At 38.3% G+C, this 25094-nt stretch overlaps 1 protein-coding gene across 5 annotated transcripts in view; it reads right to left on the bottom strand.

Moving 5' to 3' along the window:
- The window catches only part of LOC149150943 (uncharacterized), a 305135-nt gene that overhangs the window by 182781 nt on the left and 97260 nt on the right, over nucleotides 1–25094 (bottom strand). For all 5 annotated transcript variants that reach the window (XR_016262992.1, XM_089441070.1, XM_089441068.1 and 2 more), the window contains exons 4-5: nucleotides 6820–6885; nucleotides 5970–6040 (exon numbers count right to left, since the gene is read on the bottom strand). Coding sequence is in view for 4 of the 5 variants with exons in the window: in XM_089441070.1 (XP_089297196.1) it covers nucleotides 5970–6040; nucleotides 6820–6885 (137 nt within the window). In the remaining variant the exon portion in view is untranslated. The remainder of the gene's footprint in view (nucleotides 1–5969; nucleotides 6041–6819; nucleotides 6886–25094) is intronic.

A 25094-nucleotide genomic window follows, 5' to 3' on the forward strand; every position in this document is an offset into this window, starting at 1 on the left:
CAATTCGGGAAAATCGGTGCAGCATATAAAGGATTTGTATTATTAAGCAGATTTTATGAATACAGCTAGGGTGCCGGAAATGGCTCACCCAACAGAGAATATCCTCGGCAGTAGTACCTCTATACAAAGACAGATATTCTGGCACATCAACAACCAGATGATTAAGCCCCACAGCGACTTGGCTGTTCCTTATGCTGGACAGCGAAAGCTGCTCCAAGCACTGCTCTTGAACTACGTCGCTCCTCCAGGAGTTGCATCACCCTCTCCCCACTCAAGATCTGTTGATCTGCTCCCAGTCTGCCCCACAGAATCTCCCCAGCGCTGCCTCTGAGGCCCAGCGTCGGCCTCTGCATCACCTGCGTTAGCCTTCTGCGTCATCTACATCAGCCCTTTGGCCTCTGCGTCAGCTCTTCTAGGGCCTGCACTGTCTCTCTGGGCATTGCATTGCCTCTCTGCTATGTATTCTTCGGCCTCGGATGAAAATCTCTTGCCAAACTGCCCCTCACTACAACTGATCACTTGCTCGATTCCCTCAGCAAACCTCGCCCCAAAAAATCGAATTGACTGATCTCACTTGGTTTGTCTCCAACTGACCCTCAAGCCTCCTCTTATACTTTTCCTGTTGACAAATCAACGACCAAGATTAAGTCCCTAATCAACAACTAAAGATTAAAACTGACTTGATCCTCATCGCTTAGAACTTTCTCACCCATATTTTATTAATACACATTAATATTTTTATTTTCCTAAGTTTAGACTTAGGAACCTGTTGACCTCTACTGGTCAACTACCCATGCAGTACCCCCCCCCTTTTCTTGGCAAAAAGGGGCAGCACCTGATCGACATGTCCGTGCCATCCTGCCATCATCAGCAACTTGATCATTTTGGTTGTAAACCCAGTCTGCATGTATGAATTGTAAATAATCTTAGCAGACATGAGTCGTGTATGTGAATTGCCTAGGTGGACCTAACTTTCTAGTGGTAATCTACATCCCGGAAGGTTTTTCGTCTCACCGATCCATGGATCGGCAGAGTTTTCCTTCAAACCTGACCCCAAAGCCGGGATGGATTTTGTCATTAGAACTTTAGGAGAATCCTAGTGTGTTGATCTGCTAGATTATAGTTGTGTCGCAGAACTGGGTGATTTGTGAGGGTCTGTATTAAGTGGGTTTGTCCCCTTGAGATGTAAATTGTAAAAAGTCATCATGAAATGTGTCTTGAGGGTTGAAAATGTTTCAAATCCCCTCATGAGTCCTAAGTCCTAGGTCCTAGGTGATGTTTCCGAAGGCTTAGTTCGATGATCCATTTTAAAATGAATTAAGAAATCAAAAAATGAATAAAAAATAATAAAATAATAAAATAATAAAATTAATAAAAATTAAAAAAAATTAAAAATTAAAAATAATAAAAAATTAAAAAATAGAGCAAAAACCCTAACTAATAAAATAATAATATTTTAAGTGAATGCATGCAAAATATTATTTTTTAATAAATCGACGGATGAGATCAAGAGATGTCTTGATCCTCATCAACGGTCAAGATCATTTCAGCATGGATCACTCAAACTAGCCGTTGGAGTCATTTCCTTTAAGTAGGGTGCTAGGGGTCAGTTCAGATCAATGGGAAGATCTGTGAGTCTGATACTGAAGAAGCTCTCTTGTAAATCTGTTTCTGGTTAATAAAAGAAGACTTTGGGGTCCATATCTTGCTGGTGTTACTCTCTTGAAATGCTGTGAGATTGTTTAATTTTCTGCATATTTTCTTTTCAGCAATTAATAATAGCTTTTTTGTAGAGTATTGTGGGCACAGGTATCTTGTTCACATGCTGGGGTTTGGGTGCTGTTAGGGTTTCTGAAGTAATGGCAGGTATCTCCATTACTTTTTGAGATCTAGCAGCATTTTTGCCCTCTTTACTGATGGTTGTTTCGAGCTGTGCAGAAAACCCTTCCTGAAGGAAATTTGTGGGCGTTCGGGGAAGTTCTCGGCTGAACCAGCCAACTCCCGCGAGCATTTTTTGCTGAGCCCAGTTGGATTTGATCCTGGGTCTATCATTCAGTTTATTTTTTAATTTGCATGAGAGATTTTCTGAAGTTCTTCACAGTGAAAATCTGAAAATCTTTATTTCTCTAAAATATTTCTGTGCCTATTGCTGAAATCTGGTTGTTAAGGGGCCAAATCTGTACATTAAATTAGTTGATCTAGGGTTTCATATTTTTTGCTTTATGCAGTCTTCATTAGGGTTTTGATTTTGGTTTTATGTACATATTATTCTTTTTTGGGTGATTTCATCATTTTTGGCAGGCATCAAAGAAAGGAAAAATATCTTTGACATACGTTGTCCGACCAGTTTGCTTTTGAGCCATCCTGTAGCACATCGTTCATATATCTGTGCAATTTTTTTTTTTAAAATCAGAGTTCTGGCTTGCACCGCCACTCATCAGAAAATTTTACGGGCCAGCGTAACTCTCGTTCTGCCTATTCCACCACGTCAATCTTCTGCAATTGTTAGATGCTCAGAGGTTATACGTTAGCCAGGCACGGGGGTTACCATTCGACTGATAAGCATTAAAATGCGAGTTTCAGCTGACGGCTAGAGTTCCTTGGAAAATCCGAGCCCAGTCGAATTTTTTTCAGCAGAAATTCTTCAGTGATCGAAGCATTTGCGTGGCCTGGTCGTGGATCTCCTGGGTATATTTCTTCAGGCACCTGCGTTAAAATTCGTTGCCACTGCCGACGGTGAGAAGGGTCGATTTCTGAGCATCGTTGACAGCAAAGCATCGGACCAAGCATTTCGTTTAGAAGAAATTGGCTGCTGGATCGAGTATTTCCACACGAAATTGTCACTGCAATTCACGATCAAAAAAGTTAATGCGGTAAGAGGATCTGATTTCGATTCGACATACCTCAGGTGATTTTCAAACTGCGTTTCCGTTTTTTCCCTGCTCAGGCTTTCATCGCAGGTAAACCCTTGACGTTTCGTTACCCTTCACAAAATTTTCGAAGGGATTTCAGCATATTTAAAAAATTTTGGGCATTGAACTTACGTTTAAAATGTTTGAAAAAATCTTTTAATAAATTTTGGATTTTAGAATAGTTTTTACATAGTCGAAGTTTTATTATTCGTTTAGATTAGTTTAAATATCATTTATTTTGTTTAAGATTTAGATTTCGTTTCCTTTTTCGTTTGATTTTTTTTTTTGTTTTTTTTTTAGATTTAGGCTATTTGATTTATAATTTTGCATAGTTACGTACATTAGATTTTAATTAGATTTTAATTAGGTTTTAAATTTTGTTATGAAAATAAAAAAAAAAAATAAATATATATATATATATAAATAAATAAAAAAGGATTCATTTAAATTAATTTAGGTTTAGTTTTATAATTTTAGGATAATTTCTAGTTTTCATTTTTTAGACTATGAAAAATAAAAATTTTGTGGAAAATTATTTTTGCCAGATTCAGTTGTTTTCATGTTATATCTTTCACACTGAGATCTAAAATTTTCAAGTCGAGATACGAATATGATATCTGGTTAATGGTTTATGACTCGTGGTGGTTTAAAGCATTCATCTTTTTTTAAATTTTCAGTTGCTGGATATCGTTTTGGTCATTCTAAGAGCATTGTGATTTAGCTGATGACAAATGATTGCTGTTCACGGTTTATGTTTCTATAATCATCTAACAAGTAATCATTGTAATAACAATTTTTAAGGCACTAGTCTGCTAAATTAATCAATTCATTTTAGTGCTTATTTTAATCGTGTCTCGTGTCTCCCAACCAACTGGTCGACAGTTGGTCTCATCATCTCACAGGGACTACCCCCCTTAGCCGCGGGAGACAGGCTTAAACAGAGGGATCGGCGATAAGAGTGACAGCCCCCGGTCTGAGCGTTGTCGTGCCAATCCGCGCGACAACAGAACCCATTAAAAATATTAATTATTTTTAATCTATGCTTTCCCAACATAGAAACTTGCAAAGGGTGTTTTCCAGTGATGAATGGAGTGAATGTCAATGGTCTCGCAAACCAGATCGCAATGATGTGAGAAAGAAAATTAATGAAGAAATATTTTGGAAAAAGGCAACAGATATTGTGAAGGTCATTGAACCGCTAGTTAAGGTGTTGTGGTTGGTGAATGGGGAAAGATTGGCTATTGGCTTCATTTATGAGGCCATGGATCAAGCAAAGTAGCAAATAAAGGCAGCATATAAGGATAGAGTGGCTAAGTATGGGCCCATTTGGGAAATCATTGATCAAAAATGGAACAATCAACTCCAGCGCCCTATACATGCAGTTGGGTTTTTTTTGAACCCAGGGTATCATTATAAAGCTCTGGGGCAAAAGCTTTGACTGGGGAGGTTAGAGATGGATTGATTGACTACCTTGACTACATGGTCCCTAAGGAGAGTGACCAGCTGGAGATACACCGACAAATCATTTGTTTTAGGCTTTCAGCAAAGCCACAGGTACCTTAGGCAAGAACCTAGCAAGAATTGCAAGGGAAGCAGATGAGCCAGGTAAACAAACAATTTCAATTTTCAAATTCTTATTTTGTTAAATTATTTATAATTTGAAAATTGGATATAATTTATTGAGCTAACTCATTACACAACTATGTTTTTTGCAGCAAAATGGTGGGAGGTATTTGGTAGCCATTGTCCTCAATTGCAGAAGTTTGCAATCCATATTTTTTGTGAAACTTGCAATGCTTCTGGGTGTGAGCACAATTGGTCTGTCCTTGAGAGGATTCACATGAAGAAGAGAAACCGTTTGGAACAAAAACGGTTAAATGATCTAGTCTATGTCCAATACAACCTTCGGTTAAGATGCAACAAATCGCTGAACAAAAGACTTGATACAGATCCCATTGTGTTGGAAGATATTGATCCAACATCAGATTGGGTAGTGGAGAGTCATCCAGCAGAGTTTGATTTTGATGAGGATATTGGTCTTGATTTGGATTTACAGATGGAGGCACTAGTTGGACATAATGTTCATTTAAATGCAAATCCACTTGTACCAGGCCCAGCCCCAAGTCCTCCAGTTGCAGGCACTTCCTCTACTCAGCCACGATGCAAGCGCATAGCTCGTCTATCTCAGTGTGCAGTCGTTGCACCTGCTAGTGCTACTACTTCTACAGTTGCAGTTGGAGATCATGATGAGGAGGAGGAGCCATGGGTTTTCCCATCTGAATCTGATTCAGACTCTAAGCCAGAAGATGTTGGCTTCTCTAGTAGTAGCCAGTAGTGACTAGTGACTAGTGATATTTTACTTCTGTTGTAGAGGCCATTTAGAGCCTCCTTGGTTATGTGTTTTTGTTCTGATCTCTATATATTACATGTATTGGACAGTGCACTGGTGCCATTTTGATATAATGGATATATTCATGAGCCTACTTTTGATCATATGTTTTCTTCTCTCTATATTCTAATGCTTTTTGTTTGGAAACATGAATGAAAACCTTTACAATTATTTTTTTATAAAAATAAAAATAAAAATAATAAATTAATGTATTTTTCACAAAGCCCGAGTCATTGAAATCAACTAGGCTGAGTCAATACCAAGTCGGAGTCGGAGTCGGAGTCGACCCTCGACCGGTTCAGAGTCCAAGTCGAAGTTTTAAAACATTGGTTTTGACATCATTCCTAGGACCTTGGTGGGGTTAAGTACTTCTGATTCCTTGGAGGCTCACCTTTGCTTGGTTTTGACATTAATGACAACTTCTTTCAACATAGTGGGAAGCCAAAACTATTTAAAGGATGAAGGAATAGAGAAAAGGATCTGGGGCCTTTTCTAAGCATTTTACTTTAATTCAAGTTTCCTTATTAATAGTTGTTTTATAATTATTCTTCAAGATAATAACAATTGCCCAAAAACAACCTTAATGACCCAATAAGACAATAGATAAGCTTACAGTTTTGTGATTAATACAATATTTTACCGTATTAAATTACAAGCATTAGACTTACCAGAAACCAGCTGGGCGGCGACCCACACGCAAATTCAGTGCTTGGGCAACATAAAGAAGTCCCCCAGCAGCCTGCAGATGAATTGACAAGAAGTAAGAGAAAACATAGAGAACTTTCCCATACACCAAACATCTGAACAAATATGTATCACAGAACACTGCCCTCGAAACTTGTCAACAAACAGTGATGGAATCCAAGACCCATATGCCGAATACAAAATGAGCAATAACTAGACCTTTTATTGATTCAGCTCAAAAATTACATAAGTTTTTATCTAACAGCAACTGGCACACTAATAATTTGCCATTATACATATTACAGACGTTGCTGTTCCTTATCCTGCAATTTGACATTTTTGACCTCCTAATAAAGATGGGTACTTTAATCATAAAGGAGATAGTCATGTAGGTAGTAGCCGGTGCATATTTTTCATATGTACACACACACACCAGAACTAAATAGGGCATTTGTCCCTACAACTGATATTATTCCACCAGAAAAGATCATTTGTTCAAACCCTTGTGGATTGTGTTAAAGAAGATAGAAGGCTGACGTCTCAAAAGCCAGAAAACATCCTAAACTTGTTTCCTATGGGGACAAGGTTTACCCAGGGAAAATTGGCCTTTATGAATTTAGATGAGCAAGAGCAACAACCCCAGACTTGTCATAACAAGATCTAAATGGAAATCATCTTAAATTTTCGTTTGTCTAGGCACCGTGTTTCACAGTTTGCACATATCTTGTTAATCTTGGAAGATGGTAACACAGCGGATATCATTGCATAACATTGAAAATTGAAGAAAAAAATAATATATATATAGTGTAAAGGTGTACCAAACATTACGCTTACATTTATCTCCTTAATCAGCCACTGCATTCCAGCCTGTTGCAGTTGCTTCTGTGTCGGCATCAATCCCTGCATCATTGCATGGAGTTTTTTTTAAGAAAATACCGAAAAATTAAATATACTTTTATAATTTCAAATTTCCAAAGGTCATCATAATTACATAAGGATTAATATAGGAATATAAGGGAATAAAATCAAATGAACTTTACATGCACTCTACTAGAAAATGACTATCAAGTATGCTGGAACCTAATCACTGACGTACACGAGCATAGGGGCACCTACTGCAAGAGTGTTCATCATTAAGTTCAAATTCAAGTTCAGTGACCTTGAAGTTTGACCAGACCAAAATTGGACAGTGTTAATTTTCGTGATAAAATTTGACATCCGATAAATTTGGAAATAAATAAACATATGTAATAGAATCTTATATATTAATTAAAAATATATGATAGAAATGAAAATGGCATATAAGATTAAATATAATTTTCAAAAACACATCATTTTACTCAAAATTTAACATGTAAAAACCCCTCATAAAAGTGAAAGAAAGAATAATGTTTCGGAGAGATTGTTTATTCAAGTTGGAATGGCATGGTAAAGTATATCCTTATTTATTCACATTATTTCACATTATCTTCTTGATTTTGAGAAGAAATTATTTGTTACCAATGTAAACCCATAAACTTCTACATGAGTGTAGATATAACCAGCGTAGATTTATCTTAACTCTGGTTCTACCAAGTGCCGAGAGAGATCAAATATTTTGAGATGAAAACCTCTTTTAAAGTGAAAAGGGATTTGATCCCTTTCAGCACTTGGTAAATCCGGAGTTAAGATGAATCTAAGTTGGTTTTATTATTATTATAGTTATTAATTATTAATATTTTTTATTTTTTTTAGTTTTATGTAGTTTGTCCAAGTCAAAATGTTTTGTTGATTATTATCATTATTAATTTTTTATTTTTATTGTGCCGAGAGGCACTCTCTAGCCCAATATGGTAGAGATGTTGTAATTTAATGTTTAACATTTTGGCTAAGTCAAATTACATAAAAATAAAATTAAATTAAATAAAAATATTAACGTAATGTAATATAAACGTTTAAACTCGATCAAAATAAAATAAAAAAATAAAAATAACCCTAAAAAATAAAATAATAATAAAAATAAAAATGGCCCATGGTATTGAGAACCCATGGTATTCATGTGGAATATAGCCTATTTAAAGGGGGAAATTAAACCAGCCTGGATTCATCTTAACTACGGATCTACGAAGCGTCAAGAGAAATCAAATCTCTTGATATGCAAACCTCTTTTAGAGTGAAAAGAGATTTAATCCCTCTCCGCGCTTGGTAGATCCACAGTTAAGATGGATCTAGGGTAGTTTTACTTTGACAGAGCCAAAATGTTTACAAGACATTACAATATCTCTACATACTCAATTAAAGAGCGCCGCTCCAAGCAATTGCTTTGAACCTTTCATTATTTTTTAATTGAGCCCACATGTAAATGTTCACAAACATTTACACCACTACAACATCTGTCCCATACCTTTTTGCTTTTAGATTTAATTTTTAAAATGTTATAAAATAAAATTAAAATAAAATATTTATAAAATATTTTAATTTAGAAATGAATTCGTTTTTCGGTAAGTGGTATTGTTAAGCCATGGTACTCTTCCTATTTACAAGTTAATATTATCCATGGTAAAATGAGGTGAACATCCATGGTTAAGAATTTTGTAAGTTTATTGTAAGTAATAAGTTTTAATTTAAAAAAATTTATAAAATAAAATTAAAATAAAATATTTATAAAATATTTTGATTTTGAAATAAGTTATGGTTTTTGGGCGTGTGGTGTTGATAAGTCATGGTATTGGCCCATGATATTGGAACAAAGCTCATTTAAAAGTTAATAATATCCATGATAAATTGTCGGTGAATATTCATGGTTAAGAACCTTGTTATATTGTAAGTATTATATTTTTATGTGCTTATTACCAAAATTTAAATATGGTTACAAAATCATTATTTTAATTTATATAGTAAAATGGATTTTAATTCATAACTACTATTTATATTTTATATGTTTTAATGTGATATGTATATTATGATTTTCTTTTAGCTAAAAAATTGTTCATAATTTTTTAATAAAAACAAAATTACAATATAAAAAAATTGATTTTAAAAAATGTTTATATCTAACATCTAGCACTTACACATATCCCCTCTCAGTGCAACAAAATTACAATATAAAAAAATTGAATTTAAAAAATGTTTATATCTAATGTCTAACATCTAACATGTAACACCTACACATCCCCCCTATACTGGGTTGTAGAGCACCTCTCAACACAAAAAAAAATCACGAATTGAGATTGAATTATGAGAACGTTATGTGTTTTTCCATACAAATAATGGAATATAATGGAAGGATGGGAGGGACATTGGGGATTTTTTTATAGACATTGATTGTGGTTTGGTTGGTCCATGTTAACACCTCAAACCTAAAGCCTCAAACATAAAGCATGGAGCCTGGAGGTTGGAGGAAACAAATGCGACATTGGGTGGGCAGAACCACTGAGTTATACCATACACAAATATTTGAAGGAAATGAATGTGGCACCAGATGAGGAAGAACACTATACACAGACTCCGGAATAGGAAAATATAGATCTACATGGTAGTCGTCTAAGGGTTTCTTTTATTTTAAATTTTTTTTAAACTAGAGGAATGTAATGTTGAATTCTAATGAATTAAATCAAATTTAAATGAATTTGATGTCAAATAAGTTTGGATTCACGTTCACTTTGGAATTCATATTTAGATTGGCCAAACTCAAACGAATTTATTCCATTTTCTTTTTTAAAATTCGGCAAATTTCAATTTTTTTGCTTTAAGTCCGCCCAACCTAATGACTTAGAATGTAGTGATTTCACTGAAAGTTGACCTAGAAGTCATTATCAACAAACGTAACAAGTAGCTCTGAAATAAGAAAACCACAATGAATTTGATCAAAAGGAAGAATTTCCCACTTGAAGATGCTTTCAGGATGTTAAAATCATGTATATGCCAAAATTACTTCCAGACGCACAGCAGCGTAATTTGGGGCCACTATGGTTGTCTTTGCTCATAGGAAGGGGGAGTGGAGTCACTGCGGACATGTTTGATAGGATAAAGGCCTTATACTTGGCTCTCTTTGATGGAAGCTTGAATGGCACAATGTAAAAACTATAGATGTGTAATGTGTTATCCCTCTGAGATAAAGAGGCATTTGAGAGGGCATGAAAGGGGAATTGCAAAAGTGCAACATGATGTGGTTAAATCATGTCTAGAATGGAGTAATGCCATGAAATGTGGGAGGAGAATCTATTTGTGGAGACTCAGGGAAGAGACAAATAGTTGGTCCATCCTAAGGTTCAAATTCGAGATTTGAAGTAGATGGAGCAATGAATGAAATAATACATGCAAATTCAAAATGATAGGTGCCTTGGAAAACTAAATTGACTAGGAAAATCCGAAGGTTGACAACATTTCAAGGCTCCTTTGTCCATCATCAGCAAGCTCTTAGGGTAAATCCGCTCAGCTTGTTGGTCTCCTTGGAGGGGTGATGTGATTTGAGACTCTGGGTATTAAAGAAAAAAAAAATTAGCAACAAAATTAGAACCACATCATGCAAATTATATTGGCATGTAGAGATCGATGGGCTTCACTACTAAAGGGGTCCTTCATGGACCAACTTATTTGGGACGTTGGGTGTTAAAGAGGATAAATTTAACAACAACAAAAGCAGAACCACATCATGCAAATTATATCAGCATGTCAAGATCTATGGGCTTCACTACTGAACGAATCCTTCATGGACCAACTTATTTGTCTTTACTTTTAAGTTAGTAAGTATTGCAAGTTTGTGCTACTTTTGGGTTAGTTTGTTCGGAAAGAAAGAAAGAAATTATTTTTAATATCCACAAGGCTAAAGATACCCTATGGGACAGATTGTTTCGCCATTTGGTTCCTATATTTAGCCCTTTTCCTGTGAAGCCTCACAATAAGCGCTCCCAGCTTCTCGACAAACCCCTCACTGAATAAATTATCCCAAGAGCTAGCTACCAGAATATCTGCATAACTATCCCTATTGTCTTTGAAGGTCTTGCATTCTATAATGAGATGTTTTTCTATCTCTAGTTTTCCAGAAGAGCAAAAAATACATACTCTTTCTTCCCACACTTCTTTTGGCCTTTTCCAAAGCCCTCTTTCACAAAATAGTTTATGAGAATTAATCCTTAACTGAGCAATAAGAATTTTGGCTCCCCAAGAAATATTGGCCCCTATTTACACTTTTTGTTGATGATTATGAGTGTGATTAAACTCTTCAATATAGAACTTTTTCTTTCTCCCTATCTCCTTATCCCAAGTAGGCTTGTGAAACTTATCCATAACAAAAGTCTTTATCTCTTTATTGTTTTTGGGACACATGTTCAAGTAAATACCCCATTTACCAAACCATTGTTATTTTGCCACGTCCAAGTCTACTTTCTTTTGCACAATATGTCATTGAAAACAACCTTAGGCCATCTGCCCTCTTCCATTTGGTCAATTTTTTTTAAATATCTTATGACTTGCAGCATAGCAATTGCTTCAATAGGAGCAACCCCCATTTCACTTAACAAGATATCATAAGGAACTGCACTTTTTATTTTGAACTTGTTAGTAATCAAGAGCTTTTGAATTTTCTCAATTTGTTTCCACTATATGTCAGATGTACTATTGCCCCAAAGTTCACAAACGTAGAGAATCACCGGAATCACTAAAAGCCCAAAAAGAGTTTGAGTGGTCTTCCAATTCCATAACTCTGCCTCTCTACACCTATTTTGAAAAGCATAAAATGATTTTCAACCCCCAAAAGTTCTTTTCTTTCTGCAGCCTTCCCAACTTAGATTTCTCTTGAAGTCAATTCTAAGGAATTTGAAATCTGCAACTTCTTCAAGAGTGTTGCCTTCAAATTAGAACTTATGTTGGTTATGTTTTCTTTTGCTAGAGAAATCCACCACTTTTGTCTTGCTGATATTGACTTGCATCCCCACCCTACTACAAAAATGCTCAAGGGAAAGTAAGTGCTCTTACAAACGAAGAGCAGATTTAGCAATCAGAATAAGGTCATCTGCATACAAAAGAAGCCTTATAACAGACTCGCCCAAATGGACACCATCACCCTCTTGTGAATTTAAACACTCTTCAAGTTTGTCAATATATAAACCAAAAAGGGTAGGAGACAATGGGCATCCTTGCTTAACCCCGATATCAGTTCTAAAACTTCGGAGATGCCTATTGAAGTTCTAATTTTGACTTTCACCTCTTCATACAGCCTATGCACAATTGCTCTAAGATGCCTAGGAACCCCAAGTCCCTACATTTTGTGCCAAAGCTTATCCCTAGGGATCCTGTCAAAGGCTTTTCTGAAATAAACAAAGCAACAAAAGGCTTCTTCCTTTTTCTCCCAAAACTTTTCAATGATGTGCATTAAATTTATACCATGATCAATTGTGGAATGTTTAGGTCTGAAACCTGCTTGCCCTTTAGCATGTTTATATCTTTCTTTCACCCACTTGCTGATTTTATTTTCTAGCATGCTTCCAAATAACTTTGCAAACAAGGGGTTTATCATTGGAGGGATTATTGGCGTCACCACTCTTGAAAAGAGGTATTGCCAGACTAGTTGTCCAATCTGTGGGGAACCCCTGTTGCATGATATTGTTGAAAAGTTTTGTAATGTGAGGTGCAAGAAGTTTTAAGCCCCACTTTAGATACTTTGCTTGGAGTTCAACTAAGTTTTTTGCTTTTCCAACACCCAACTTCTTGATATCCATCTCTACCTCTTGCACCATGAAGAGCTTAGTAGCAATGTTGACCAAGGGAGGAGGGTCAACCTTGGGATCCTACTCATAAAGTTGTCTTGCATAATCAAACCATTGAGAAGCTATAATACTATTTTCAGTTTGCATCTTTCTTGGTTGGAGCTCCTTCCAAAATAATTTGGGGTTATTTTTTCAAAGGAAGATTAGTTCTTCCCTCCTTGAGACCATGAAATCAGCTTTTTTCTTTCTTAACATTTGCTTGTAAGTTTTGAGGTTTATGTTATCCTTGCTTGACTCTTTCAAACATTCTCCTTGCATTTTTGCATTCCTCATCAAACCAAGCATTAACCGGAAAGAAATTTGTTTCAAAATTCTTATTGTTTGCTCTTTTGCACTCTGCAAGTGCGCTTTGAATTAAATGTGTTAATTCGTGACTATGAAGGCCATGGATTGGAATTTTCTCCTTCTCGAAGAGCCTCTTTAGCGTTTTTTTGAAGGTATTACAATTTTTTGGGGTAAAAAGAATTTTTCCCTTTGGGAGATTTTGTTGAACACACTAAGTTTTTGACCTTAACTGCTTCTTTCCAGTCCAAGAGAAACTTAAGTAAATTGGCTTGTGATCCTATTTTAAATCCCAAAGTTGTTCTCCAATCAAAACTTCCTCCATTTTCTCACACAAACCATGCAAGAAAATTACATAATCTACTACACTTGGTCCATTGTATGTAGTGCAAGTGAAACTACCAGACTTCACCCATCTAGTCAAACCATTACAAATGACTAAATTGAAAGTCCCACATAGAGTAAAAAATTGTTCACCAAAGAGATTGCAGCCCTTGTTGTCCTCTGAAATGCTTTCCCACTAATGATTACTCTCTTCTATAAGCTAGATAGGGTCGCCATCTTCTTTACAACATTGAAATCATCCACTATAAGGACTTCACCTCACTGAGAATAAGTTGCAATATCTCCTTTTAAGGCTGCAAACGGGTCTTTGTGGTGAAGCCCTCTACTTTTGTATGTTTTTGAAACATGCGGCACAAAATAACATGTTGCAATTCTAATGTGATTTCCATTTTCTGATATTTTAAACCAAATGAATTGTTTATTTGAGTCTTCTTTTTCTAGCTGAATGAAACGATCTTCGTTTCCCCTCACTAATACCATGATACCCCCTGTGTCCTTTGCCATTCCTTGCTACATTGTTCCACACTATCAGCTTACACTACCCTTCAAACAAAGGTGTCTTGCACCCTTCATGTTCATGTGTTTCTATGGGACAAATTATGTCTCTATCTTTTGCAATGGGCCCTAACCCAGGTTCTCATCTCCATGGGTAACCTTTGCAATTCCAACAAACTAAACTTAAGGAAACCTAGGTATGACTTGACTGTTATTTGTTCGAACATACAAGACTCACAGTTGAGTCTTTATCCCTGCTTGCCCATACAGACCTTGTTGCATGGCTTCCTACTAAAGAATTTGTTGCCTCTTCTTTGTTACCATCTTGTTGCTCTGTTCTAGAATGAAGTCCAAAATGGACAATCATAGCTTTACCTTTATATATCCATGCTCTCTTGCCCTCGTCCTTTGTTGCCCTAACCTTTGACATTTCCTCCCTCCTTTCCTCTTGTTGTCTTATAGATAAATCTTCATCTAGAAAAAAGTAAGAGCCCCTTAAGAGTTGCTTCTTACTTAGAATGATATGTTTATCACGCATGCTAGGCATGATGATTTTTATGGGCCTAGCTCTCTCACCGCTAATCTTACCCACCCTCCACGCTTGGCATATTTTCCCTTGCCAAAGTAGCTTGTCTTTTAAGAAGTCCCTTGCAAGGTCAAGAGTACATTCATTTTTCCCATAATCTTTCACCCCTTTAATAATTATGTTTATTGCTCTATCTTGCCTTTCCTTGCTTTCTCTATCTCGCACGTTGTGAGCCAGAATGTTTGCTACTTCTCCCCTATTAGCAGAAATGCTAATAGCTTGTGCCCAAGTTTTGGAAACTTTTGTGAAACCTCCTTTCCATTCTTCTCACGCTTTCACTTCATGGTTGTCTATCTGAGCAACCATTTTCCCTTTATCCTGGGATGATTTCAAATTCACCATCTCTTTACTTTCCAATACATATTTCTTCATGTTTTGCACATCAATCTTCATGCGTTGTCATTTTGTCTTCCCTATTAAGAGAGCTTCTTGTAGCAATGCCACTTGCTCCTTCAAAACTTTATTGCTTTCTGCTAAAGACTGATTTGCAGTTGTTATCACATGAATTTTATGATCTCTTTCCTACTCTTTAACTTCTAAAACCTCCAACCTCCTCTTTGCACTTAACAATGCTTGCATATAAAGATCGAATGACCAGGTGAGAGATGTGGATGTGGGGCTATAGAAGGCAAAATCATCAATGACTTTTCGTCTGGGCCTGTTTTTGCCACGTGCTTGCAAAGGGGACTTGTTTGAATATTGCTTATTATGAAGGGCCAAAATACTTTTCCTTTGGGACCGTTTTTTCCTTGTTTGCTCCCATTTTAGACAGGCTAGTCTTTGCTTTAAAATGCCCCAAAACTATTTGGCATTGACCCAAACCCACTTCCTTGCTTTGGTTGATGAAGCAATTTTCACTTGTACTAGATCATTTGTTTCCACAGGTCCTTAAATTTCTTGCCCTGTTGTCATGCTTGAATGCATTTTTGTCGCCTTAGAAAAGGGAACACATTAGAGACTGAAGTTGAGTAGTAAAATAAATAACTAACATTGTTGATGTTCTTGTTCACCGACCCTTTCCTTGTTCCTATCCAGGTTCCTATTCATTATCCCTGTCGTTGTTCCTCTTTCCCACTCCACCAAAATTTTGCCTGTCGTTTTTCCTATCACTGACACTCACATTTCCTGTTCCCTGCATCCAACAACATGTTGTCCAACATCTATTTCTAAGGTATTATAGTCCCTGCAGAGCTCCAACAGCCTACCGCCACTCAAGCAGACAGACCCACCAAAACAAAAATACAAAGGTGCCAAACCGAGTCTCGCGAAAAATTGTGCCTCCATCAAGGTGCCTAGGGCCCACATTCTAACGCAGATCTCAACCTCCTCCTTATACCTTCCTTATAAGATTCACTACACATAGCCCGGCGCTTTCTAGTGTGTAAAATTTATCCCGCACAGCACATTACCTTTCCTGGTGATCACAGTAAATCCAGTTCTATTGCTTCTTTGAATCTTGTTTGCTTCTGAGTTTTTATAGTGTATGCTACTGATTGTTTTTAGTGTGAATGAGAGAACCAAACAGTAGAAAGAATAAAGAAAAATGGGTATGGAATTACATACCTAGTGACCCAAGCTGTTAATTTTAGGTATGTTCTATGCTTAGAGCAATTTATTTCAATTTTCACAGTTAGCTCAATACCTTTTCCAAGTTAGCAATCACATTAGCATTAAAGTAAACTGCAAATAGAACATAAATATAAATCGCAGAAGACAAGCCAAGACAAGAGGACACAAGATGTGGCGCTAGCCAGGGACAAACCCCAATGTGGGGAAACCCTTGATTAATTCTTCTTCTATGTTCTTCAATAATTCAACAGAGAGAGAGAGAGAGATAGTACATTTACAACAGAAGTCAACACATTGACTTTCTATATCTACATGAGATCAGTTGAAGACATGCTGCTTCAACTGATTCTCCAAGGTGACTCCTTCACCTATCATAGTGTTGCATCTCGTCCACTTGCTGCACCTCACTGTGCTGCACCATGTTGCACTTATCATCACAGTGCTGGACCTTAAAGACCATGCTATGCACTTCATGGTGTTGCTCCTGTCACTATGTTGCTCCAATCATTGAGCTGCTCTTATCACGGATCTGCACCCAATATTGTACTCATCGTTGATCTGCACTCAATGCTGCACCATCACAGATCTACGCTCAATAACTGCTATGTTGCACTTCATCATCAGTTGCGCCTATCACTGTGTTACACCCAATCATACACTCAAGGCATACTGCAATATATCATCATCATCATGCTGCAATACCTTGTTGCTATACTACTCACATCATGCTGCTGCAATACTTATGATGCTCTTAACATACAACATCCACTTTGCTGCATATCAGCCTTAGCTGCTTACTATGGCTTGCAGCCTAGCAGAGCAGCTAGGCTATAGTTACTTAAGATTGCCTTATTTATCTTGTTGTTACCAACAACATACAAAGATATCAACGATGTCCATCTAGACTTCTATACGCTATGATGAGGGCTCCTCTTACTGCGGCTAGGGCTTCATTAACTAGCTGAGATAAGGGCTGCACAAACAACTACATTTGTCCTACATATGTTGCGGATTATGGCTACACTTTACAGCGGCTTGACAGCAGATTAGGGCTCCTCCTTGGATAGCAGATTTGAGCTCTTCTTAGCTGCGGATCAGGCTTCCTCAACTGCGGATTAGAGCCTTCCTCCAAACAGTGGATAGGGCACATCCCAACTATGGCTAGGGCATGAACTGCGGCTTGATGTATCCTCCTAGGACTGCGGCTAGGGTTCTTAAGGACTTCTTTTGTAGCGTATAGATGTTCCCTTAGACAGCTGATAGATCTCTTATCAAACTGCGGCTAGGCATCTCCTTTACCTGTGGCTAGATAACTTCATTGACTGCGTATAAGGAGACTCCTTTGATCAGCGGATTAGGGCTCTTCTGTACAGTGGTTAGAACCCTTTTAGGATAGCGTATAGGTCTCAATTAGGCTCCTTCCTTCACTGCGTCTAGGGCTTCTCCGTGACTGTAATTTAGGGCAGCGTATAAGTTTCTCCATGGCTGAAGCTTGATCTTCATTAGGGCAGCGTAGACTTTATTTCCATGCCAGCGTAGGCGTTTCTTCATGATAACAGAAGGGCTTCTTCCATGGCTGCATTAGGCTTCTCCATTAGAGCAACGTAGAGCCTATTCTCCCATGACTGCATTTAGATCTAGGGCATGTTATCTTAGGGTAGCGTATATCCTAGGGCACTCCCTCTAGATCTCATCTTCATCAAACCCAAAACAAGATGAAGAGAGATCACAAGAATGAGTGAGTGTCAAATGACTTAAAGTCATCTTCTATTTATACTAAAACGTAGAGCAAAAGAGGGGGTTATTTGGTTGCTGGCCGACCTTGACGAATTGTCCATAACACAAATAACTTCATATCTCCATGAATACTTATCGGAATCGGATGATCTTTAGATCAATCCTACACCTCTCGATGAGAAGGATCCAAGAAAAATATCAGCTTCCATTAATAAGATGACCCACATGGAGTTTGGCCCTAGTTCCCAATTTTAACACTCCCTCTCAACTAGGGAGAACTCCATCCGTTAATCCATATGTCCGACTGTACTATCTCTGCCATCAGTGCCCTACACTGCTATGCTTTGCTGAGCTCTGCTTTACTCTGCTATGCTCTGCTCTGCTTTGCTTTGCTCTGCTCTGCTCTGCTGAACCATGAAGAAGAAGAATTGATCGAGAATTCTCGTATCATTCTCTATTGACCCGAAATTAATTTCATTTGAAAGAGTGTGTCACATCACTCTTTCTGACCCGAATTCATTTTTATTGATCCCAATTTTAATACTCCCTCTCGACTAGGGAGAACTCCATCCGCTAATCCATGTGTCCCACTGTACTATCTCTGCCATCAGTGCCCTGCACTGCTCTGCTTTGCTCTGCCCTGCTGAACCATGAAGAAGAAGAATTGATCGAGAATGTCTCATACCATTCTCTACTGACCCGAAGTCAGTTTCATCTGAAGAGAGTGTGTCACATCACTCTTACTGACCCGAAGTCATTTTTATTGATCCCAGATCAATATCTCAAGAGAGTGTCTCAAATCACTCATACTGATCCTAGATCAATGGAGGTCATCCTAGCATAGGGAGTACGGTAGATACAACGATGCGTCCATCAATAGTACTACTATGGTCCCTAACCTCATTTCCCTGCTCATTGATCATATGAGAGGTACTTCCCATGAGTCCCATACTGCATGGGTAGGATGCCTTGACAGGAGAACTAATCATCTTGTCCACAGGAGAACGAATCATCTTGTCCAATGGATGCCACGGAGAACTAATCATCCTGGCCACAGGAGAACTAATCATCCTGTTCCATAGTCGCCACGGAGAACGAATCATCCTGGCCCACAGGAGAACTAATCATCCTGTTCCATAGTTGCCACGGAGAACTAATCATCCTGGCCCACAAGAGAACTAATCATCTTGTACATAGTGCACCACCAGGGGAGGGTGAATCGCCCTGTGGTCGTATGTTGCTCCAGTAAGTACCCCAAGCCCCCCAGAGCTCCCAAAGCTCAATGCATGCAACATGCAAGACCCTTATAAGAAGGTCTCTCAACGACTCCAAGTCGTTCAGGAAAGTCATAGATTTGACCTTTCCCGAGGCTTTGACAAAGTGTATGCGACCTATACATCAATCTAAATGCAATGGAGCTTCCTCGCCCATCGACTTACCATATCCCAGATAAGGTAGTATTTGATGTCTATCTGCTGGAGCAATCATTGAATACGAGATTTCTCAATAATCAAATCCTCCCCTGGTTGACACAAAGAATCACAATGGTATTCATCATGTGTACAAACAGCTCACTGATGAGCTTCCACAACCAGGCAACTTCACACGAGATCATACTCGTAGCTATGTATTCGGTCTCGGTGGTGCTTATAGCAACTAACTTTTGCTTCCTACTCATCCACGATATCGAAGCAGAATCCAAAGAGAACCAGCACTGAGAAGTGCTCTAGTGATCCTCCACATTGCTTGCCCAATCAGCATTCGAATATCATGCAGTTTCATATTTTCGGCAGTGTATCTCAATCCATAAGAGATTGTGCCCCGAAGATATCTTAGAAGATATTTGGCACCAATCCAGTGAGGCTCAACCAAATATAGCTCACCATGCTAACTGAAAAACATATGTCCAAACGGAAGTTCACCAAGAACATCAACGCGAATGAGTTTATGAAACTTAGAGGCATTTCCCAAATCTGGTCCGGCATCATCACCATATAAATTCTGAAAGTTAAGATCCTCGAGGTAGTCACAGGCTTGCAGTTTATCATTCCACATCCAGAATCCAACTCCCTCTTACTTCTGCAAACGAGAGGGTCTGCACCTGTCAGAAATAGGTCGTCCTCATAAGGTGCCGATATGAGAGGTCTATCATCCACAACCTTCGGGTAATGGTTTGGATTGGTTTCACTCCTAGTGAATCTCAGCTTCATCAGAAAGTTATCAATCCTCTCATACTATGCCCGGGGTGTTTTGCTTCAAGCCATAGAGGGCTTTCTTCCACCTGTATACATGAGATTCTCGATCATGAATCTCAAACTCCTCGAGTTGTTCCAAACTTGTGGACCTGCTATATGACGGGAATGGTCCCCTTGTAATATTTTCCTTCGGTACATCTCAGACATGTACCTTCATGCTCCTTTTGAATTCAGGCATCCCTGTCACCATCTAACTCACATCGGGTAGCGCCCCATAATAAGTAGACCTCCGGTGCTATAGATGAGATGTGACAACTGACATGGTCCCCAATGGACCATCTTGCAACTTGATACAAACGCCAACCCTGAACTCAAAAAGCATCTTTGAAAATTCTATTTTCAAATACGTACCTTTCCATCGATGAATGCCACCCTGAAACCTTTGACTTCCATTGCTGAAATGGACACCAAGTTCTTCTTGCAATCAGGTACATAAAAGAGATTCTTGTAAATGAATCGAGTTACCCTCATTCAATTGAGGGGTAACACCCTTTCCAGGAGAGGTGGCAACAGCTCCAAGTATAATCCCACAAATTTTTCCATCTCTACCAAATTAGAGAGAGAGCACCCTTCTATTCAATGGATTTCCTTGAAGCACTGCAATCAATAAGCCAGATTCCCAAAGAATCTGAAGGAGAGGGCCGATACAAGATAGCGCTTCTTTATCTTATCAAAAACAACATTTGATTCTTCATACCTGGGGTTCCTTGCTTTCTCTGAAGAGTCGGTCGTTTCCTTGATGACTCGCATTACTTATCATTCCTCTGACCATTGAAGATGTCCCTGGAATGATTGTTATCTTCATCAAGAGATGTGTCTCTGCCATTCGGACACTCCTTCGCATAATGGCTGAACTTATTACAACCAATGCATCTGCCTTTCCTTCCACCCTTAGATTTGGACTTCCTATTGAAGTGATCTTAAGGCTATTAGAAGCTTCCGCTCGATCATTTTGATAATATTCTCTGCTTCGACTTCACCCTCGGTGAATTTGAAGAGGGATGAGGAATCCATTGATCCTTTTGTACTTTCCCAACTGTCTTCGGTGATTGCTCTTTCACTCTTGCTTGGGCTTTGTCTTCACCTCAGCTCTGATACCATGTTAATTTTAGGTATGTTATATGCTTAGAGCAATTTATTTCAATTTTCATAGTTAGTTCAATATCTTTTCCAGATTAGCAATCACATCAGCATTAAAGTAAACTGCAGATAGAACATAAACATAAATCACAGAAGACAAGCCAAGACAAGAGGACACAAGATGTGGTGCTAGCCAGGGACAAACCCCAATGTGGGGAAACCCTTGATCAATTCTTCTTCTATGTTCTTCAATAGTTCAACAGAGAGAGAGAGAGAGAGATAGTACATTTACAATAGAAGTCAACACATTGACTTTCTATATCTACATGAGATTAGTTGAAGACATGTTGCTTCAACTGATTCTCCAAGGTGACTCCTTCACCTATCATAGTGTTGCATCTCGTCCACTTGCTGCACCTCACCGTGCTACACCATGCTGCACTTATCATCATAGTGCTGGACCTTAAAAACCATGCTATGCACTTCATGTTGATGCTCCTGTCATTGTGCTTCTCCAATCATTGAGCTGCTCTTATCACAGATCTGCACCCAATGTTGTACTCATCGTTGATCTGCACTCAATGTTGCACCATCACAGATCTGCACTCAATCACTGCTATGCTGCACTTCATTATCAGTCGCACCTGTCATTGTGTTACACCCAATCATACACTCAAGGCATACTGCAATCTATCATCATCATCATGATGTTGCAATACCTTGTTGCTATACTATTCACATCATGCTGTTGCAATACTTATGATGCTCTTAACATACAACATCCACTTTGCTGCATATCAGCCTTAGCTGCTTGCTATGGCTTGCAACCTAGCAGAGCAGCTAGGCTATAGTTACGTAAGACTGCCTTATTTATCTTGTTGTTACCAACAACATACAAAGATATCAACGCTGTCCATCTAGACTTCTATACGCTATGATGAGGGCTCCTCTTGTTGCGGCTAGGGCTTCATTGACTAGCTGAGATTAAGGGCTGCACAAACAGCTACATTTGTCCTTCATATGCTGCGGATTATGGCTGCACTTTACAGCGGCTTGACAGCAGATTAGGGCTCCTCCTTGGACAGCAGATTTGAGCTCTTCTTAGCTGCGGATCAGGCTTCCCCAACTGCGGATTAGAGCCTTCCTCCAAATAGTGGATACGGCACATCCCAACTGTGGCTAGCGCATGAACTGCGGCTTGATGTATCCTCCTAGGACTGCAGATAGGGTTCTTAAGAACTTCTTTTGTAGCGTATAAATGTTCCCCTTAGATAGCTGATAGATCTCTTATCAAACTGCAGCTAGGCATCTCCTTTAACTGTGGCTAGATAACTTCATTGACTGCGTATAAGGAGACCCCTTTGATCAGTGGATTAGGGCTCTTTTGTACAGTGGTTAGATCCCTTTTAGGACAGCGTATAGGTCTCAATTAGGCTCCTTCCTTCACTGCGTCTAGGGCTTCTCCGTGACTGTAATTTAGGGCAGCGTATAAGTTTCTCCATCGCTGAAGCTTGATCTTCATTAGGGCAGTGTAGACTCTATTTCCATGCCAACGTAGGCATTTCTTCATGATAACAAAAGGGCTTCTTCCATGGCTGCATTAGGCTTCTCCATCAGAGCAACGTAGAGCCTATTCTCCCATGACTGCATTTAGATATAGGGCATGTTATCTTAGGGCAGCGTATATCCTAGGGCACTCCCTCTAGATCTCATCTTCATCAAACCCAAAACAGGATGAAGAGAGATCACAAGAGTGAGTGTCAAATGACTTAAAGTCCTATTCTATTTATACTAAAACGTAGAGCACAAGAGGGGGTTATTTGGTTGTTGGCCGACCTTGACGAATTGTCCCATAACACAAATAAATTCATATCTCCATGAATACTTATCGGAATCGGATGATCTTTAGATCAATCCTACACCTCTCAATGAGAGGGATCCAAGAAAAATATCAGCTTCCATTAATAAGATGACCCACATGGAGTTTGGCCCTAGTTGCCAATTTTAACACAAGCAGTGCTCTGGAAAGTTTCAGCAAACACTAGTAGCGGCAGTTGACGTTAGGGCAATCAGATCCACAGCACACAGAGACTTCAAATCCTCGACATTCAAATCTGCAGCATTCAACACTCAACATTCAAATTAGGAATGATAAAACGGTTTGGATATAATCTTGTCATGTTAATGTTTATAGAATTTGGTTGAGCATTCTATAGGGGTTTTGGAGTCCAAACTTGGAAATTTTGGAGGATGGCTAAATTTTTTTTCTCCATGATTGTATTACACCGTGAGACGGTTAGACCATGGCCTTTTATAATACAAAAATTCTTGTTAAGAAAAGAAAATTGTCTATGGAAATAAAGTAATAGAGGGTCACATCAAAAGTTGTTGGGACCAAAAGCAAAGCGCCAATTTTTAAGACTCTTGAAGCAAAACATTCCAAGAGCATTTTTTATATAATATATGTTTTGATACACATAAATTCAAAAAGAATGCAGAATGGTGAATTAGTGCAGGAACATGAATGTTGAATTTGTAACTATGGTCGGTCTTCATAATATACATTTGGTCATTTGATGTAATTGTATTTATCATTGTAAAGCATATTTATAAATGCTTGAGTCAAAAGAAAATGTATTTTGTATCAAAGTCCCATTGCGACTTTTTAAAGATGAAAATTTTAATTTTTGAAATGTAAATTTTGGCTCCAAAAATGACAAGTTGGCTTCCCTCCAAGTCAAGTCAGCGTATCCAAAACACACGTCCATTTACTCAAAACAGTCTATTATATAAAGGCAGCTTGACTTCCTGCATTTGGGCATTCACATTCTCTCACACAAGACAGTTTCTAGGCAAGAAAGCGAAGGACTAGAAGGATGAAGTAGGACGGAGGTTGAAATATCTCCTCTCTCTCTCTCTTGCAACTTGCACATGTGAATTAGTCTCTCTCTCTCCCTGGTTCGCATTTTTTTGGTGCAACTGTTGTAGGGGACCGAAATTTCTAGGTTAATGGGGCAACTATTACAGAGCCGAAATTTCTAGAGAAACTAGCTATTGCAGGAGAGACGAAATTTCTAGAGAAACTAGCTATTGCAGGAGAGCAGAAATTCTAGGTCAGACAGACAGAGCGAAGTGCAGGATCAGATTGGGTGACTTGACTTGGAGGAGAAGGCCAAGTTTAACCATAGGTATAAGTGTGTCTTATTGAACAAGAAGAATTTCTCTATTGAAAAAGGTTTCTAGGCTTTTCCCCTTTGTGGGTTTTCCCAGGGTAAATCTTGTCTTCTTTTGTGTTGTGATCTCTATTGTTCCACTGTTCTTTATGGTTGAATTTCTGAAGTGTAATGATTGAATGATATATTGGAATAAGTTTAAAAGAAGATCTACATCAAAAGTAATTATCAAAATTTTAGAAATATTGTGCGAACCCTAATTGCACTAAGAAAATCAACATGACATCATGTTGAGAAATCTAAGGGCTTGAGAAGTTAATGATTTCTCTATCTTGATAATTGCTTGTGAAGTAAATTTTCCTTTAGATTTATTCAAAAAAGATCTTTTATATGTTAGTGATTATTAACTTCATCAACCAGCTATCATGCATGATAAATAAAAGAATAGTAACACAAGATATAGGCAGCAACCAGGGCAAAACCTCTCCAAATTTTAGAGGAAAAACCCACGGTAATTCTTCTTATGATATCTTCACTTAACAAAATTTCCAAGACCAATACAAGACCCTTCTTACCAATGTGACTCCAAGATCAAGGCTAGATCATTCTGCTACTGCAATTCTTAGACCTGTCGTCCCATGGATCAGATCTGCTCTCATGGATGGATGCTCGAGCTTCCTTCTTCCTTCCTCTTGTCCTTCCAAGCCTCCTTTGACCAAAATAATCCACTAGCCTAGTAGATCTCTTCAATGCTTGCTTTCAACAAGATGATTTTCTCTCTTCAAGAAGACTGTTTAGAAACCCTAGCAGCAGATCTGAAGATGACACTTTCCTTCCCACG

This window comes from Pinus tabuliformis, chromosome 9, assembly GCF_031772625.1.
Source record: "Pinus tabuliformis cultivar Carrire ecotype Pingquan chromosome 9, CPIR1, whole genome shotgun sequence".
In the NCBI taxonomy this organism is placed as follows: domain Eukaryota; kingdom Viridiplantae; phylum Streptophyta; class Pinopsida; order Pinales; family Pinaceae; genus Pinus; species Pinus tabuliformis.